This window comes from Trichosurus vulpecula, chromosome 1 (assembly GCF_011100635.1).
Source record: "Trichosurus vulpecula isolate mTriVul1 chromosome 1, mTriVul1.pri, whole genome shotgun sequence".
In the NCBI taxonomy this organism is placed as follows: domain Eukaryota; kingdom Metazoa; phylum Chordata; class Mammalia; order Diprotodontia; family Phalangeridae; genus Trichosurus; species Trichosurus vulpecula.
In genome coordinates this window covers 82842351-82861647 of record NC_050573.1, presented here as the reverse complement: position 1 = coordinate 82861647, position 19297 = coordinate 82842351, and the positions used below count along the sequence as shown (strand labels likewise).

General features: G+C 42.9%; 1 protein-coding gene across 1 annotated transcript in view; it reads left to right on the top strand.

The window, feature by feature from the left end:
* The first annotated feature begins 165 nt into the window (after window positions 1-165).
* RECQL4 (RecQ like helicase 4) overlaps window positions 166-19297 on the top strand; it is a 40745-nt gene continuing 21613 nt past the window's right edge. Inside the window, exons 1-6 of the mRNA XM_036751074.1 lie at window positions 166-224; window positions 1258-1355; window positions 4340-4373; window positions 5694-5791; window positions 17843-17990; window positions 18407-19175. Coding sequence (XP_036606969.1) covers window positions 1272-1355; window positions 4340-4373; window positions 5694-5791; window positions 17843-17990; window positions 18407-19175 — 1133 coding nt within the window. The 5' untranslated portion in view covers window positions 166-224; window positions 1258-1271. The remainder of the gene's footprint in view (window positions 225-1257; window positions 1356-4339; window positions 4374-5693; window positions 5792-17842; window positions 17991-18406; window positions 19176-19297) is intronic.

Sequence of the window (19297 nt, the reverse complement as noted above, 5' to 3'; positions counted from 1 at the left end):
GCCAAAACCCTTCGGTCCTCCGGGATTGGTTGATTCTGCTCCTCTACCGATTACGCACATGTCGCCCCGCCCCTGCTGTTGTGGTGCGTTCGAGGATTGGATGAGGTCGCACAGCCTCTATGCCTAGAGCGGGAGATTGACTAGTTCTGTCGGGGGAGGGTTTAGAGTTCCCGCGTTCCCGTGGCTGGTGCGGAGTAGAGGAGCAGGCGGTGTGCGGTCTGTCCGTGAGTGTCTGGGGCTCCAGGGGGCGCGGGGCAGCTCTAGACGGCCCGGGTTGAGGGGTTGGCGGGGGGGAACAGCCTTTGCGCTCCTGCCTCACCTTCCCGCTTCTGCCTTATCCAAAGCGGGGCAGAACGGCCAATCTCAGACTCCTGGGATGGGTGGAATGGAGGGAAGGATCCTGAGGGTCCCTGGATTACAAATTGCTTAGAGATCTTTGGAAGCGCGGGATCAAACCGTTTCTGGCATCAGTTGCACGAGGAGTCGCCCCCTACCCCTCGATTTGTCCCGAGAGGTTCTGCCCTTGGTAGCCTCTGGAGGCTTGGCTCCGACCCCCACGACCCAGACCCACCTTGGGGCTATCCAGAGGTGGAGCGGCATATGACCTCTGGCTGCAAGTATCCCCGTCCCCCTTGCACCCGGGGATGAGAAGGGACCTCTCCTTGGAGAGTAACTTGGGTTGCGGCAGTCTGAGCAATCCCTGCCCAAGACACCAAGAGAAAGGGAAGGAAGGAAGGAAGAAGGGAACAATCGTCTATTAAGCTCCTACTATGTACCAGGCACTGTGCTAAGTGCTTTTACAAATATTATTTTATTTGATTCTCACAACAACCCTGGGAGGTAGGTGCTATTATTCTCATTTTAGGGGAAGCTGAGGTAGGCTTGCCCAGAGTCACACAGCTAGGGAATATCTGAGGCTGAATTTGAACTCAAGTCTTACAAAATCCAGGCCCATCAGCCATGATTCACTGAGCCACCTAGGAACCTCCTGTCTTGAGATGAGGGCTGGCCTTGCCAAGCAGGAAGACAACCTGGTTTTGAGTTAGCTCCAGTGACCCTAGGAAAGTGACTAAACTTGTCTGAGCCTCAGTTCCCCCATCTGTACAACCGGAATTTACTTACATGCCTTTCCTCACTGAATTTTTGTGAAGATGGTGGTCTAAATCTTAGAGTACTATCTAAATATTTGTTTTTATTGTTAGTAATGTCTGATGGGCCTAGCCTGATCTTCGGGTGGTTTTTCCTCTGCTTCCACAGCTTCTAGGCTAGCCATGGAGCGGTGCCAGGAGGTGAGGGCCCTTCTGAAGGCCTGGGAGATGGCATTCCTTCAGGAACATAAAAGGAAACCCAACAAGGTATAGAAGTTTTCTCATCTATAGCAGTAGGGTTGGAAGAGTGCCTTTAGACCTGATGCCACTTTCAGCAGTTTGAATGCCCCTGTTTGTGTTCTCTGGCACACACATCTATATCTAGGACCAAGTGAAAATGTTCATTCCCTCTTCAGATTTCCCTTGATCCTATCATACTCTGTTTATATATACTTAATTATATAACATGCCATGTGTCCCCATTAGATTAATAGACTCTGAGGTCAGGAACGTGTGTTTTTAAAATTTTTGTATCCACGGCACCAAGCAGAGTTCCATGTAGGTACTCAATTGGTTGTCCTTCCTTCTTGAAGAGGACCAAAATGACATCACTATATTAGAGTCAAGTTACAGTGTTTCCACCTGTGGCTGATGAGACCAATACGAGCTCAGAATGTTCTACCACGAGTTGGGCCCAAATAGTCCAAGTGAACATTTGGGGCGGATTCTCTAAATTTTTGGATCTCATGTTTCTTTTGAGCTACTTCAGTTCTGCTTTGCTCATAAAACACAGCACCTTCTCTGGTGAGGGCACACCATGTTGGGTGGTCTTGTGCCAGTGTCTCCCACGTCCCATAATCAATTCCAGAATTCTTTAGAGAGACCTTGAGAATATCCTTATATCGATTCTTCTGATCACCATGTGAATGCTTGCCTTGTGTGAGTCCTCTATAAAACAGAATTTTAGGCAAGCATATGTTTGGCATTTGAATACCATGGCCAACCCTTTGGAGCTGTGCTCTGTGCTTACTTGGCAGTTTTAGTTCAAGGAGAACCTCCAGTGTCTGGTACCTTATCCTGCCAGGTGATCTTCAGAATCTTCCTGAGACAATTCAAATGTAAGCGATCAGTTTCCTGGCATGACACTAGTATACGGTCCAGACGAACAATGAGGTCAGCACACTGGCTCTGTAGACCTTCAGTTTGTGAGGTAGCTCTGGCAATGCGTGCGGCAACCTCATTGTCAATGTGTACATCCCTGGAAAGTACACTACCAAGGTAAGTGGACTTATCCACAGCATTCCAAACTTCTCCATTTGCTGTAACCGATGGTTCTATGCATGGATGGTATGGTGCTGGCTGGTGTTAATTGTTAGGCCAAATTTAGCTTAATAGGGTTTTAATGAACATTCACTTCATTCAGTACATGTGGTGTTGTGTCAGTCACTCTGTTTAGCTCAATTGAGCCAAGTTTCAAGCTTCCTGAGGGCTATAGGCTAAGAAAGGCTTCCTTATAATGATAGAAATGCAAAAATAAAATAAGCGTCAATAGAACATTTAAAAGGTAGAAGACAAAAAAGTTCAGAAATGGACACACCGGGCAATTGTGTCACCATTGGATCAAATTTAATGTATACTTTTTAAAAACTAACAAGTCTGTGGTTTCTTATATGGCCCTTTTTTGTTATTTCTATATGGAATGTTTATGTTTGTTGATGATTAAGTAATAAAATTTTTAATTTTACAAAAGGCTTCCCCTGTTGCATATCAACCTTTGAGGAAAAGATGGCAATACAATTAATGCAGTAATTAGCTCAACAAATGAATAAACAAATGTCCTGTTAGATAGAAGGGCTGAACTATGGGTATGAAAGAGATCATCAATACATTTTTATTAGGGGCACTGGCCTGTGAGCATGACTTTTCCTCAAAAGGCCTAGAACAAGTACACCACATGCAGTGGGAGCTGTCAGCATCAGCTGATGATGAAATGAAATGAGCTGCATGAGTTTACCCTTCCCCCATACCCTCTCTTGGTGATTTTCTTAGGGTAGTCTAGAGAATAGGAACCTTGGACTACTACAGGGACCAGGGCTCTGCCCAGGCACAGATAGAGTGCTGAGGAAAATATTCAAAAAGAAGTGATGCTTCATCCCATCTGCCTCCAGAGATGCTTCAACTTCCCTTGACTCTTCTAGTTCCTCCAAGTACTGTCTAATCAGTCCTTTGCCTGTTAAAGTTTTTTATAAGAGCCATCCAGACTGATGCCTCCATTTTGTACTTACTCTTGGTTTCTCTTCTTGCCACTCTTCTGAAACTTCTCTTTAAGTCACTTGTGGCCTCTTAATTCCTAAATCTAAGGGTCTTGAATCCTGACCTCTGTCCTGAAACACTGATCCCAAAACCAAGCTCATTATGTTCCCTCTGTAAACGCTATCCTTCTGACTTCACCACAGTGCCACCCATCATGTTTTTAACCTTGAGATTATTTTTGACTCTTCATCTCACTCAGGTTTCATATCTGAGATTGCATTGCAAATGGCAAGAGCTGAGATTTTAAATCAGAAAGGAGATCTCCAACTTTGTAACCAGTGCTTTCCTCACACTGGGCCTCTGTCTTCATAGCTGTAAAATGGACTAGGGAGTCTCTAAGGTATCTTTCAGCTCTCAATCCTATGAGGTGAGAACATGTTCCATCTTTCTGTCTGGTTGTACCACATCATGTCCACCTCCACCACTGTGAACAGTGGCTTAGAAATCCAAGCACACACTGTCCTCTTTACCTGTTGAATTCTGATCTAGCCTTTAAAAACTGTGTCATGCCACCTTCTCTGTCAAACTCTCCTAGACCCCACATAACAGCCTTTCTACTCTGGCCTCACAGAATACGTCCTAACTAGTTATTAGAAGTTCAACGAAACAAGTGAGTAAACAAATGCCCTGTTAAGTAAAAAGACTAGAGTGTACATATGAAAGAGAGCCTCAGTAAGTTTCTACTAGGGGCATTGGCCTATAAGCAGAGCTTTTCCCCAGAACTCTTCCACAAGGGGTCCAGAACAAGTACATTACACACAGTTATTAATAACTAAGTACAACTGTCGCTTATGATTATTTCTGTTGATGTCTTATCCCCCTACCAATACTATAAGCTTCCTTTACACACAGACCATGTCTTTGTTTCTTCCCAGGAACTTAATAAATTATTGATTTTATTGTATTACAGTGAACTAATCAAGAACTGTCTCTTACAGAATGATGTGGAGTCAGCACCAGAGGAAATGAAAGGTGAGTGTATGGCAAAAAACATCCTCCAATGTGAACCAGCACAGGTCAGAAATAGAGTAGGTTAAAACTTCTCTGCTGATCAGGAGTGTGAACTGGCCCCATGAATAGCCACTGTGCTTTCAGGGTGGGCAACACAGGGAGAACCCAGTCTTTTGGGGTGGGGGGAGGGTAGGAGAGGCAATTGGGGTTAAGTGACTCGCCTAAGTTCACATAGCTAGTAAGTGTCTGAGGCCTGATTTGAAGTCAGGTCCTCCAGACTTCAGGGCCAGTGCCCTATCTACTGCCTAAATCGCAATCTTTAAAAAAAAAAAATTCCTCTGAGAATTGTGTGTGGAGTAAGCATAACCACAACCTGACTGGGAGCCAGAGCCATTGAAAAGTAAGTTGATTGTAGGTAGGCCAATGTCTTATACCAGTTTGGGAAGATGGATCCTGGAAGAGGTAGATGTGAGCCTCTTTTCTTGCCATTTGGGTGAACTGGTGATGTTGGGTGGTAAGAGTCATGAAGAAAGACTGAGTTCAAACAACATGAGAAAGCTTTAGAACATTAGTTCAGGGATTTGCTGAGCAGGAGACTGGGTACCCAGTGAAGGAGAAATCTACTTCGGTGAAATTTATTGGGCTGAATCAAGAGGTGCTGCTGGGTTGGCATTCAGGTGACTTAGGAGAACAGTTTTAATGTAAGATTGACAAATAGACCTGGAGCTCAATGACAAGGAGATGACAGAAAGAGCATTATTCTTGTACTAGGTATAGAGCAGTAAGGATAAGTTAGGTCACAGAACTGGTAATTCTGAAGTCTGATCTGCGTGGAACTCTTCTGCACTGAATTGAGTAAAGCGAGACTACCCCATCTGTTCATGTGGTGTTTATGTGGCATGGACCCCAAGGTTCTCTTACTCTAGTAAAATTGTCTGTGCCCTTTAGATAGCCAACTCAAAATGCTTTCATAGAGAGGAAGGGAGAGGAGGAAGCAAATGTTTATGTTTTAGGTGACACCTGGCTTTGGATCAGAGAACCTTGGTTTCTTGGGAAGCAGCAGCAGCCAAGAACACCTTGTTTTAGGGGATGGGGAAGAGGCTATCCTAGGCTAGATAGGATCAAAGTATATGGCAGGAATGAAGCCACAAGCTGTACGGTTGGACATTAGGAGCTACAACACTGATGGAGTGGACAAAATCTGGGACAGCCAGGTATCAAGTTGTAATATTTGATAGCTGGAAGGTCCTTTGGGCTGCTGAGTAGATCTGGCTTTTATTGGGTTTCAGTCTTTCCTTCCTTTTGTGCCAAGACCCTGACTCCCCCTTCTCTCCCAACCAGAACTCTATCGAGAATACCGAGCCCTAAGGAGGGGTCAGGAGTCAGCAGGCCTTCCACAACCCAGCAACTCAGGCCAGAAGGACGCAGCTGCTGAGCAGGTAAACAGAAGGGGCCTAGAGCTGTAGTGACTAAGTCTTAATTTTCTTATAGAAACTTGATCAAACTTGCTATTACCAAAGAAAGGGTTTCTAATTAAAGGGGATGGGATACTCCTCATCATAAGACAGTGGAAAGAGTATTGAACGGGAAGTCAGTAGACAAGGGTCCTTGTCCAGGCTCCATCATTAGTGACTGTGCATAAGGATCTTCTGTCAAGTGAGTGGTTTGGCTTAGATGATCTTTAAGACCCTCAAGTGAAGTTCCTAGGCTTCAGTTTCCTTATATGTTAGAGAGTTAGATTAGATGGGTCTGAGGTCTCTTCCAGGTCTAGATTGATAAGCCTTCTAGTTCTAACAATCTGTTCTGTTTCTTTTTAAATGATGAATTTCCTCTAACAAAATGCTACTTTGATGCCTCATGACATAGAGGTGATAATGGGATTTTAAAGGCTTTCAGAAAAGTATAGGTTTTGACAACAGGTCTGACCAAGCTGAAGAGACTTCAGGTATAGACCCAGTAATGACAACATATCTTATCATTCAAAGACCAACCCTGGTTACGTTCAAGAGGGGCTCATCCCCAGGTTGGCCATAGGACCGCAACGACTGTCATAGACCATTTACAGGAAGGGAGAAACCACACTGATGGAACTATAGATTCTGGAAGCAAGAATGTTATGAGCTTATGTAACTTTACAGGAAAAATGAACATATGAACATTAAATCTTAAGCTATTTATAATTAGAAATATGCTTTAATGGACAAATAACAATTTTATCTTAGTAACTCTTTCAAAATCCCAGTTTATAGTCTCGATAACTGTACACTGTACTTATGTATATACTTAGAGCCAATTTTTGTAATAATTTGATTGCTGTTTGTTCTCTGAATGTTAGAAAATTTTTACCTATGAGGAAGGTGGTCAGTTTGAGCAGCCAGACCAGTATTTGATAGTATAATATGGGGGCAATCTTAATAAGTTATGACCAAGTTTGGGGATGTGTCTTAAGTTTTGATTTCGGGTAATCCTACCTATGAACCAATTTGACTAAGGTACTTTTTGGGAGGTTGGCATGATGGGGGCAGGGTAGAATTCTTTATCAGTCAAATAAGACAGCATATATAAATCACTTTACAAACCTTAACATTTATATGCAAATATACATATCACGGGTATAGTATGTATAAATGTTTATTTCTACCATACACATAATAGTTACTATTCCTGTGTACACTGTAGTCCTAGTTCTGCTTTTAGGTTAACAGGTTTTTGTTTTCAGAAAGGGTGCAGCTAAAAAAATCCATATCTTTGTACAAATAGTTCTGTCTCTTTTGACTTCCTTAGGGTACGTTTCCAACAATGAGATTACTGTAACAAAGGAAATAGGTTCACAACCTCTTAGGGTGTATTGCCAGCTTGCTCTCCAAAGAGACTACACCAGGTTGCAAGGCCATCATGTGTGAGCATGCCTATTTTTATAGAGGCCACTGATGCTTGGCTTTATTATTTTTATTCATTTTTGCCAAATGGCTGGATGTGAGGTGGTGCCCCAGAGTTTTCATTTGCCTTTCTTTGATTACTGGGAAACTACAGGTTGTCTCAAGTGGTAACTTCCATGTTTCTCTCCTCCTTTGTGAACTGTGTTCCTATCATTTGACCTTTAAAACAGTGTATTTCCCTCATAAATTGAAATTATTTCCAATAAACAGTGTGTTAGGCTTTTACCTGACATGCTCAACATGAAAATTTTTTCAAAACTTTCAAAAAAAAATTAATGGAATTAAGTTACATTTTGGTTAAATGTAAAGTAAATTTAACAACAACAATAATAAAATAATGATGATAGTGACAATAGCTAACACTTACATAGCTCTTACAGTGTGCCACTGTGCTAAATGCTTTACAGTTATTTCATTTGATCCTCATAACAGCCCTTCGTGGAAGAGGCCATTGTTTATCCCTGTTTTACAGAAGAGGAGACTAAAGGCAAACACAGGTTGAATGACCTGCCAAGGGTCACACATCTAAAAAGTTTCTGAGGGCAGGTTTAAGCTCAAGTGTTCCTAACTCCAGGCCTGGCACTCTATTCACTGTGCTACCTAACTGCTCCTAAATACACGAACCATATATGATTTATACTTGGATACTTCAGGGTTCCCCAATTTGGTGAATGTGAGTATTTTACACACAGATTAAAACCCTCTGTAACATAATTGCTGGTCTTTGTGAAGTTCCTTGCCAAAATACTAGTCACTGCAAACAACCTGGTCTTCTGCAGCCCCTCTAACTGCAGGTATGCGGTCTATCCCCGTGTCAGATTGGAATGCCTTCCAAGCTCAGTAGAACCTGTCATTCTCATGCTCAGCTGCTACAGCTTTTGGTTATGAAGGATCTCTTCATCAGAGATAGCAGAGAGAGACTTTAATGGTTGCTGTGATTTATGTTAGTAACCATTGTTTATATAGATACACATATATAGGTATGTATACGTATATAAGTTATATAATTGGTTTATGAATTGTAGCTATATTGAAAATGTGTGTGTGTGTGTGTGTGTGTGTGTGTGTGTGTGTGTGTACACATAAATATATTTTATATACCAAATGCACCTGTGATTTTATCAGTTTGGAAGATTGCTCCCAAAGGGAAGATTCTGTCCTGTCCATGCTTGCCTATCCTGTGCAGGTGTTGTCCACATCCTCCCATAAATTTATTATGGGTCTCCACCCAGTTTGCTGGTTTAACTCACAAGGAACCTCAGTGGAACATTTTGCTGGTGCACACGAAGTCCCTTGCTCTTGACACATCACCACCTTGTTTCTTTCTATCCTACAATTCTTTGAGTTAATCTGAAGTTCCTCATTGGTTATATGCTGTAGCCTACTCATACTGATCAGTCCAGGCAGTTGAGCCTTTATTAAAGTCTATTACTGATCTCCCTGGCTTCCTCTACGTCCCAGCTGAAAATCCTACCTTCTACACGAAGCTTTCTACAACCTTCTTCATATTGGTACCTTCCTTCTGGTAATTTTTTCCCATTTATCCTACACATAGTTTGCTTTATATATTATTTGTTTGCGTGTTGTCTCCCCCATTAGATTGTAAGCTCCTTGAGGGCAGGGACTATCTTCTGCCTCTTTTTGTATCCCCACAGCTTTGCACAGTGTCTGGCACATAGTAGGCACTTAATAAAATGTCTACTTATCAGTTGCTTGATTTAAGCCTCTACCAAAGTAAGCCCAAGTAAGTGCTTTACTGTGTGATAAAAAGAAAGGCAAAAGGAGCCCCTGTCCCCAGGGAGCTCACATTCTAATGGGAGAGATAGCAGACAAACAACCATGTAAAAATAAGATCTATGTAGGTTAAACTAGGGATGATCTTGGAGGGAAGGCACAAGCTTTAAGGGGGCTCAGGAAAGGCTTCTTTAAGGAGGTCAGATTTTAGCTGAGATTTAAGGGAAGTTAGGAGGGAGAGCATTTTCAGTATGGGAGGACAGCTAGTGTAAATAAATACACAGAGGTAGGGGGTGGAATGTCTTGTGTGAGAAACACAAGGAGACCAGTGTCACTGGATCAGAGACCAGAGTCACCCTCCTGCATGGCAAGCAGTGAAGTTTAAAGAATACCGAAGCCTTTTCTCCCCATCCCACCCCTCCCCTCCTCTGCCCTCTCCCTACTCTCTTTTCCCTTCTCCCCGATCCTCATCCTTCCCTCCTCTCATCCTAGATGATGCCATGGTGGAGATAGCCAAGGTGGCTATGGAGCCTGCCAAGGCGGATATCACAGGCTGTGCCAGGACATGTGCTCCAAAATGGCCACATGTACCTGACAGGCGAGCTGACAGCCACCAGTGAAGACTATAAACTTCTGGAAAATATGAACAAACTGACTAGCTTGAAGTATGTAGAAAAGTAGAAACCTAAAGGTCTTAAACCAGAAATATGCAGCACTTCAGCCTTATCTGGATCAGATCACTTTAATTGAGGAGCAAGCAGCAGCCCTGGAGCAGGCAGCTTACAAGGTGGGTGCATATTTAAAGAAACTAGAAGCTAAGCACAAGAAGTTAGAGAGGCGATGAAAAGATTCTTTAGCACAAGGACTTTAACTACAAGAATGTTTTATAAGAGCTGGCATAAGTGGGATGGAACATATCCCTGTGCTTCAGTTCCTAAAAGGAAGCAGTGCTGCTGATCAAGGGAGAATCCCAGCCCCCACCTCTGGTTGGATGTGTAACTCTGGCTACCCACCCAATGTTTTCCTAAACCTTTCCCCCCCAGTACCTTATCTGATCATGTGCTTCGTTGTGTCTCCTGGATCAAGGCTCAGAAATCAGGATCAACCCCGTCTAGAGCAGACACAGATGAGAGGCTCTTGTCTTCCTGTCTCCTCCCTTCTTCTCTCTCCCCTAGGCACCCCCGCCTTTATAACCTGTTCTTCAACTTAAATAATAAACTTACAACCCTCAAAAAAAAAAAATAAAGGTAGGATGGGACTAAGTTACGATGGGCTTTTAAAGCCAAGCAAGATCTTATATTTGATCCTGGAGATAATAGAGAACCACTGGAATTTATACTATAGAGGGGTGACTTGGTCAGACCTGTGCTTTCAGAAGACCACCTTGACACCTGAGTGAAGGATAGACTGGATTGGGGAGGGACTAGAAGGAGAGGTTATTACAGGTTATTACAATAATCAGCAGGTTGTTACAGTAATCCAGACGTGAGGTGATGAAAGTGGTAGTGTCGGAGGAGAGCTTGTTGTTCATTGTCCTTTGTTCTTGACAAAGACCATGCTGTCAGGAAGATGATGCCATGACTTGCAAGTGAATTAGATTTAAGGGAGTCAGGGCTGTGCAAAGTCACCAGCCTCACTTTCTCCTCCAAAGCCGTCTAGGTCCAGTGGCCAGATATGGATCAGGACAACTGGAGATGGCCCCTGGAGGAGAGAAAGGGGCAGGATAAAAGAGATGTTAGGAAGGTAGAATTGACAGGACTTAGCGGTAGATGAGAGAGGAGTGTGAGGGGGGTGGTAGTGAGGAGATCGAGATGATACCTGCGATGGGTAGCTGGGAGTCTGGTGGTGTCCTGGATGTTAATAAGGAAGTTAGAAAGAGAGGAAAGCTTAGGAAGAAAGATAATGAGTTCAATTTTAGGCATGTTGAGTTTAAGATGTTTGTAGGACATCCGTTTGAGATGTCTAAGGGACAGGTGGAGATGTGAGTCTAGAGATCAGGAGAGAAATTAGAGCTGGATAAATAGATTGGAGAAGCATTTGCATAATTGAATCCAAGAAAACTGGTAAGACTGAGAAGCAGTCACAGAGGTAGGAGGAGAACCAAGACTTAAGTGTCACAGAAACCTAGAGAGAAGAGAGTATCAAGGAGAAAAGGATGTTTGATTATTTTGTTTTTTTTTTTTGCCAGTTACATGTAAAAACAGTTTTTAACCTTTGTTTTTACAGTTTTGAGTCCCTAATTAATCTCACTCTCCTTCCCCTCCCCAACATTGTGAAGGCAAGCAATTTGATAAAAGTTATACATAGTGTAGTCATGCGAAACATATTTCTACATTAGTCATGTCGTGAAAAACAGACAAGAAAAAGAAAGTTAAAAAACAGTATGCTTTGATCTGCATTCAGATTCCATCAGTTCTTTTCTCTGGAGGTGGATAGTGTTTTTCATCCTAGGTCCTTCAGAATTATCTTGGATCTTTGTATTGCTAGGAATAGCTAAGTCATTCACAGATGATCATTATACAGTATTGCTGTTACTGTGTACAATGTTCTCCTGGTTCTACTCACTTGGCTTCATCAGTTCATGTAAATCTTTTCAGGTTTTTCTGAAAGCATTCAGCTCCTCATTTCTTACAGCACAATAGTATTCCATCACAATCATGTACCACAACTTGTTCAGCCATTCCCCAATTGATGGGCATCCCCCTAGTTTCCAATTCTTTGCTACCACAAAAAGAGCTGCTATAAATGTTTTTGTACAAATAGATTCCCCCATCCCTTTTTTGTTAACCTCTTTAGGATACAGACCTAGTATTAGTATTGCTGGATTAAAGGGTATGCACAGTTTAATATCCCTTTGGACATAGTTCCAAACTGCTCTCCAGAATGGTTGAATCAGTTCACAACTCCACCAGCAGTATATTAGCGTCCCAATTTTCCCACATCTTCTCCAACATTTGTCATTTTCCTTTTCTGTCATATTAGCCAATCTGATAGGTGTGAGGTGGTAACTCAGAATTATTTTAATCTGCATTTTTCTAATCACTAGTAATTTTGGGCATTTTTTCATATGAGTATAGATAGCTTCTTCTGAATTGCCTGTTGACCATTTATCAATTGGGGAATGACTTGCATTCTTATAAATTTGTCCCAGTTCTCTATGCATTTGAGATGAGGGTTTTATCAGAGATACTTGCTGTAAAAAAAATTTTCCCCCAGTTTTCTGTTTTCTTTCCAATCTTGGCTGCATTTGTTTTGTTTGTACAAAACCTTTTTAATTTAATGTAATCAAAATTACCCATTTTACATCCTGTAATGCTCTCTAGCTCTTGTTTGGTAATAAGTTCTTCCCTTATCCATAGATCTGACAGGTAAACTATTCCTTGCTCTTCTCATTTGCTTATGGCATTGCCCTTTATGTCTAAGTCATGTACCCATTTTGACCTTATCTTGGTATGAGGTCTATACCTAGTTTTTGCCAAACTGCTTTCCAGTTTTCCCAGCAGTTTTTGTCAAATAGTGAGTTCTTGTCTCAAAAGCCTGGATCCCTGGATTGTAGACTATGTGGAGAGAAGTTAAGGTATAAGCATGGAAAGGCAGGAAGGGGCCAGGTTATGAAGGGCTTCGAAAACAAACAAGTGACATGATCAGACCTGCATCATTTTGTAAGTGGGGTGGAGGATGAATTGGAGCGGGCAGAGACTAGAGATCAACCAACTTAATCCTCAACAACTATGTTGGCACATAAGTCGTATTTATTTTGATGGCCATCTTTTTGCAAATACTCTTCATAATTAATATCTAATATGATGACCAACTGTCCTATGAAATAATGATTCTTGTTGCCATTGGACATAGGTTAAATCTTTCTCCAACAGTTCCTTTTTTTGCTTTTTCAACTGACTACTGTGGAGCCCTCCTTCCATTTAGCTGCAGCTTCCTTCTTCTAACTTGTTTCTGTTAAGAATATTGAGGTTGATGACTCAGCTCCTCCAGCTGAATCCACTCATTGGTCCTGGGACAAGAATTTTACATTTAGAGGACAGGGTTGAAGCTTATGTGAAAATTGTGATTCTTAGCATGCTGACACTGTCACTATCAGAAAACAAGCATCTATTAAGCACTTACTATGTGCCAGGAGCTAGGAATACAAATACAAGGAAAAAGATAGCCCCCGCCCTCAAGGAGCTTATTTTTGAATGTAATGCATTAAACATACAAGCTGAAAAAATGGGGGGAATTCTCTCTGAAAGTACCTGGTGTTGGAACATGGAAAGTCTGGAAGGCAGCCTGGCAAGGAACAAAGACATGGCTACCCTCAGAGATGACCTTACAGGCAGCTCAGGGGTGCAGTGAATAGAATGCTGATTCTGGAGTCTACAAGATGAGTTCAAATCTGGCCTTGGGCACTTACTAGCTGTATGACCTTAGGCAAGTTACTTAACATCTGTCTGCCCCAGTTTACTCAACTGTAAAATGGGGGTCATAATAGCATCTACTTCTTAGGGTTTTTATGAGAATCAAATGAAATAATATTTGTAAAGCTCTTAGCACAGTGTCTGGCATGTAGTACATGCTGTATAAATGCCAGTTATTATTATCATTATCATTAAGTGGAGATTATGGGAGGAACCATCCAATCAGAGAGAGAGGCCCAAGGAGCACACATTCCAAAGTGTGAGTTTCAGGGATAAAGAATGAAGAGGTTTCTGAGACATGGTAGAAAAAAAAGTCTGGACTGTAACTTAGAGATTCTAAGAGGGGCTGCCTGGGATTCTGGTTCCTTTTTTATTTTTCTTAGTTTCATTGGTTCTTCCTGGCTGAAGAGTTCTTTGGGTGATGTGCCTTTTAGTTAGTCAGACTGATCTGCTTCCTGAGGACCAGCCTAAGCCAGCTGAATTTAGGTCGGTCCTCAGGGAAGCCAGCCGACTCAGCCTGTTGCCAGGGGATGTTTTATATAATCACATAAATGATGGTGACGTATAATTTTATTTAAATTGTAAAATAAATGTTACGTTAGATAAATACAAATATAAAATTACATTTAAGTTACATAGCAGCTTCTGAATCCGGAAGGGCTAGTTTCCTTCCTTTTAGGTAATTAGGTGATTTGGCAGAGCTGCAATTGGGAGTCGGGAAAACCAGAGTTCAAATTCTCCCTCAGATGCCTAATAGCAGTATGACCCTGAGTGTCAGAGTTCTAATCCGTAAAATGGGGAACATAATAGCACCCACTTCGTAGGGTTACTGTGAAGATCAAATAAGATAACGTGGACGGCATGTTGCAAACTTCAAACACTACGTAAATGCTAGCTAGCTATTTGTGTTTTTCCCCAAGGATTCCCTTTGGTGCACTTCTCCCGCAAAATCTCTAGCGATTTATCCACTTATGCAAAATAATGGATTTTTAAAATTTCTGCAGCTGTGTTGTTTACAAAGAGCAGTATTTTCATCTCTTTCCAATAATTCTCTCTCTGATATCTTTTTTGTGGCACTGCAATTGCTGACACTTCTATGTGGAGTAGAAGTGGTGACAGCTTTGTTTGGCCCCTGGCTTTTTTATAGGTTTGCTTCTAATATTTCTCCATTGAGAATAATGTTGGCTCTTGGTTTTAAGCTGTAACTTTTTACTAGAATCAGGGAAAATTCCTTTATTCATTTTTTTTTAAATTTTGAGTGATGAATGCTGATTTTTATTAAAGGCCTTCTCTGCATCTGTCGATCCAAACAATTAGGTTAATTTTTTTTTAATAATGAACCATCACAGCAGTTTTAGTATAAACACTACTTAGAACAAATAAGGCATGCATGCGTGAATGCCAGTGATGCTTTCCTTTGATCTGTTCCTAAAATTTCTTTTAGCATTTTTTTTCATCAGCATTTATCAAGGGAGTCTCTAGTTTTCAGTATTATTTGTGGTTTTAAAATCAGATTGTTTCATAGAAACCCAGTTCTTTCCTGGTTTGACTCAAAGTTCCGCAAAAATATGTCATTCCAATTAGATATGATGTTTGTAAAGTCCTTGAAGAACTATATGAGAGCTAGGTTTTTTGTTGATGATTTTCCTTATATCTTTCTCTTAAATTGATTTATTGAAGTTGTCAGTTTGGGCATTCTATACTTTTGCAAATCACTATCCATTTGACTTTAGCCCTCTAATGAATTAGTTTAAGTAAAAATGATAAAAATAAAAATTCCTCTTGTCATCTTTTCCTTTCTCATTTTGGTAGTTTGTGTTTTCTCTTTATTATGTTGTTAATGGTTCATCAGCATTCTTCATTTCACTTATTTTTCAGGTCAATTGTTTGCTTCCTCCTAAGTTCTTAGGTCTTTTTATTTTTATTCCTTGGTCGATAAAAATTTACCTCCGAGAATACCCAAAGGCTGCTGCTCCTCATTAGGTTTGATTTGAAGTGTTTTTTTTTTAACTTTCCTTGCCTAATAAATAGTCTGTTTTCTGAATTTTCTCCTTGCCCTGGCCATTTAAATTAAGAAGTTATTTTTTTTTCTTTTTGCCCTGTAGTCCCAAAAACTGGGCTTTGTACAGTTCACTGAGTATGTGATCATTTGTTTGTGAAAGATTTGTGTGTACTCAGCGGGGAGAAAAAAAATGCATTCCTCCTTTTCCATTTATTTCTTGACAAATATCTGTTCCTTCTGTTGATCTCCTCATCTGGTCAGCTCAGTGGCATAAGTGGATAGAGCACTGGGCCTGGAGTCAGGAAGACCTGAGTTCAAATCCTGCCTCAGACACTTACTAGCTGTGTGATCCTTGGCAAGTCACTTAACCTCTATCTGCCGCAGCTTTCTCAATTATAAAGTAGGATCATAATATCACCTCCCTCCCAGGGTTGTTATGAGGATCAAATGAGATAATATTAGTAAAGCATTTAGTTAATACTGCCTGATACTACATCATAGGTGCTTAATAAGTGTTTGTTTCCTTCCTCCCTTCCTTCTTCCCTTCTTTCCTTCCTTCTTCCCTTCTTTCCTTCCTTCCTTCTCTTCTTTCCTTCCTTCCTCCTTCCCTTTCTCCCTTCCTCCCTCCTTTCCTTCCTTCCTTCCTTCTCTTCTTTCCTTCCTTCCTCCTTCCCTTTCTCCCTTCCTCCCTCCTTTCCTTCCTCCCTTCCTTCCTCCCTTCCTCCCTCCTTTCCTTCCTTCATTCCTACCTTCCTTCCTTCCTTCCCCTCTTCCTTCCTTCCTCTCTTCCTTCCTTCCTTCTCTCCCTCCTTCCTTCCTTCTCTCCCTGAGCTCTGTGCTGGGTTGGGAGTGGGGGCTGTGTTTGAAAGTTAGGAGGCCCAGCTGGTGACCTTAAGGAATGTGCTCACCATGTGTTTTGGCACCTAGGTTACACACAGGTAAATAAGCCTTCAGCTTTGGAAAAGCTATGAGTGCTGAGCTGAGAGTGGCAAGGTGAATATTAAACTTCATCATTTTCTGCCCTGTCTATGCTCGGGTCCAAAAAGTCCAAAGGCCACGGCCTTTGGTTCAGTCTTGATGCTTTTGCAGGGGCCTAGCTGGTGCCTTTGGTTGAACAGTCTCCCAGGAACCTCCTCCTCTACCCACCCTCCAGTGCAAGCTGCTAGCTAACTTGGGGTTCCATTTTCCTCTACTGCAGACCCCCTTAACTAACCTTAGTCTTCCTGACGTTTCTGTAGACCTTTATATTTCACACAGTACCTTTCCACTCAGGATCTCATTTGTTCCTTCCCACACCACTTTGAGATGTAACTAGGGAGGACTATGCTATCACTGATACTTTAATGAGCCACAGTCACGTTATGGGCACACTTTCCACTAGCACAGGTTGCAATCCGTCTGTGCTTTTTCATCCAGTGTGTTTTTGTCCCCCTTCTATAAAGGTAAGAACTTACCTGATTGGTGGGAAGTCTCTCTCTAAGTCTTTCAGTATTCTGAAGATACAAGATAGGACAGGTCAGGCCCTCCATCTGGTTCCAGCCCCTCTCACTTGTCGTTTTCTGCATCCTCTACTCGGCAGGTCACCATTGGTGACAACCTGCCGCCAGCCTCCCTCCAAGCAGTGCTGCATGCACCTCGCCACTGAGGGACTCTAAAGTAGTTTGCCTGTTTTAAGTGAGTGTTGATTGAATTGAATTGTAGTGACAAGGAACCTGAAGCCCAGAAAGGTAAAAGGTGACCTTCAAACGTGGTCACATCTTCCTTTCCCTTTCCTTGTGTTCTTTGCTGTGACTAAAGCCCACATGAGGAATAACAGAATTGCAGAATCTCAGAGTTGGAAACAGTCTCAGAGGCCATCTCGTCCTTAAGTATGGCAATAGGGAGGGTGAGACCAGTGCCTAAATCTGTGGTTTAGATGCCTCTTCTCCTCTGTCACTCTGGTCCTGGGGAAGGGTTTTGTGACTGCTCAGGGAGAGGGGAAGAGAGATGGTAGTCTTCGGTGAGCTTCTAAGGCTCTCATTTTCTTCATGTGGGGCGTAGACCTTGCTTCCCAAATGTAAAGATCCCTCTTTTCAGCAACTGACTCACAGGATGTTTGAGCTGGAGAAGACAGTGTGGATTGCATCCAACCACCTTGCTTGGGGAAACTGAGGCCCAGAGAGAAGGCTCAGTATTTCCCCAGGGATGCAGAGCTAACTACTGGCAGAGCTGGGACCTGAACCCAGGCCTTTTCTGAGTGTAATGTCCGCCCCCCCCCACCCCCCGCTCTCCCAGGGTGCCATTCCACACTGTGCTTATCCTCCCTCAGGATGAGCACCTCCTCTGCAGTTCCACCTCACCAAGTCCTTCTCTGTCCACCCTGCTTTGGCTTCAGCCCTGCATTCTTCTGTCTCCTCTCAGCAGGCACCAGAGCTGGACTGCTGGGGTGCACATCTGAACAGGAATATGACCAAGCCACCACTGCCCACCCAGACAGCCGCCCTCCAGGTGCCTTTGCATTGCTATGGGAGGAAGCTCAAGTCTAACCTGAAAGCTGCCCAGCAGGTATGTTTGTGGGGCCCTAGGGAGAAAAGAATCTTAGGACAGCCTACTATGATTTAAGAGTTCACAGAAAGTAGGAGTCAGGGGGAATCATTGGCCAGAATACCAGACCTGGGAGAAAGAAGCTAGGCTATTTTTCAGGAACTGTGTCTTTGCAGCATACTCCAAACTTTTCACCCAAGTTGAGACAGAGTTGTTCTCACCTGTAGTACACAATTAATACACTGATGTTATCTGGCCTGGTTTCTCTCTTGATGGATCTCTCTGTTCCTGGGTAGGTCTCTCTGAATCTTTTCAGGATGGTGGGGGTGATCATGGCCTAGGTCATGAAGACAGCAGAAAGGGTGTGATTATGAAGTCAAAGGGCTGTTCTTTTTTGGATACCAAAAGGAAACTGAGGTAGTCATTCCCCTTCACAGGCAGTACCATCCTCAGGCCGGATACCTCGGCTTCCACGCAGACAGCAGCCAGAGAAGTGCCCCTCACCCAGGTCTCATTTGTTGGTTTACTCTGCCCCAAAAGAAGTCATACCCAACCCCTGTGAAGAAGACACTGCCATGCTTAAGCCTCCCATACCTCCCTGGGGCTATGGACCAAGGCCCATTCCCCATCCTGGAAAGATGAAGCACTTACAACACACCCTGGGCCAACGGCTGAGCTCCCTGGATCCTGGCTGGTTGCAGAGGTGCCAGGTTGAGGCAAGAGAGAAGCTAGGAAAGATAGAACACTCCAACTTGCCTTCCAATCCTCTGAGCTCACCAACTAAGACCCAAGACCCTTGTCCAGAACAGAAGAGCATAGAACCCCAGAACCCTGCAGAGACAGACCTGAGATCAGTCCCTGAGTATGATGGTTTCAGTGATCCACCACTGCCTGAAACCCTGGAAACAAGGCTACTCTGTGGCAGCCTTCCTGGGAAAGAAGAGGCCTCTTCAGTGAGTAAGGTCTGGACGTTGCAAAAAAATCCCACTCAGAAGAGACAAAGGGATGGGAGCCAAGATAGAACGCCAAAGCATCAGAAAACTGGCACCGAGAAGGTAAGGCTCAGAAGAGAGCCTGTACCTGAGCCTGTTGGGGAGCACAGCAAGGAGTCTGGGAGAGTAGCAGCTCTGGAGATCCCTGAGGAAGACCTTCTGGGAGAAATAGTTGTGGAGAAGATGTCCAAGACTGTTGTTGGGGCCAGAGCCCCCAGGTACTGCCCATGGCTCAGGTTGGGAAAACAGACTTCACACTGGTGGTTATTCTGTCTCAGGGCCCTGGGTTCAGCAGGAAGCATGGTGCACTAAGATTGGTTTGGAGGGTATGTCACACAGG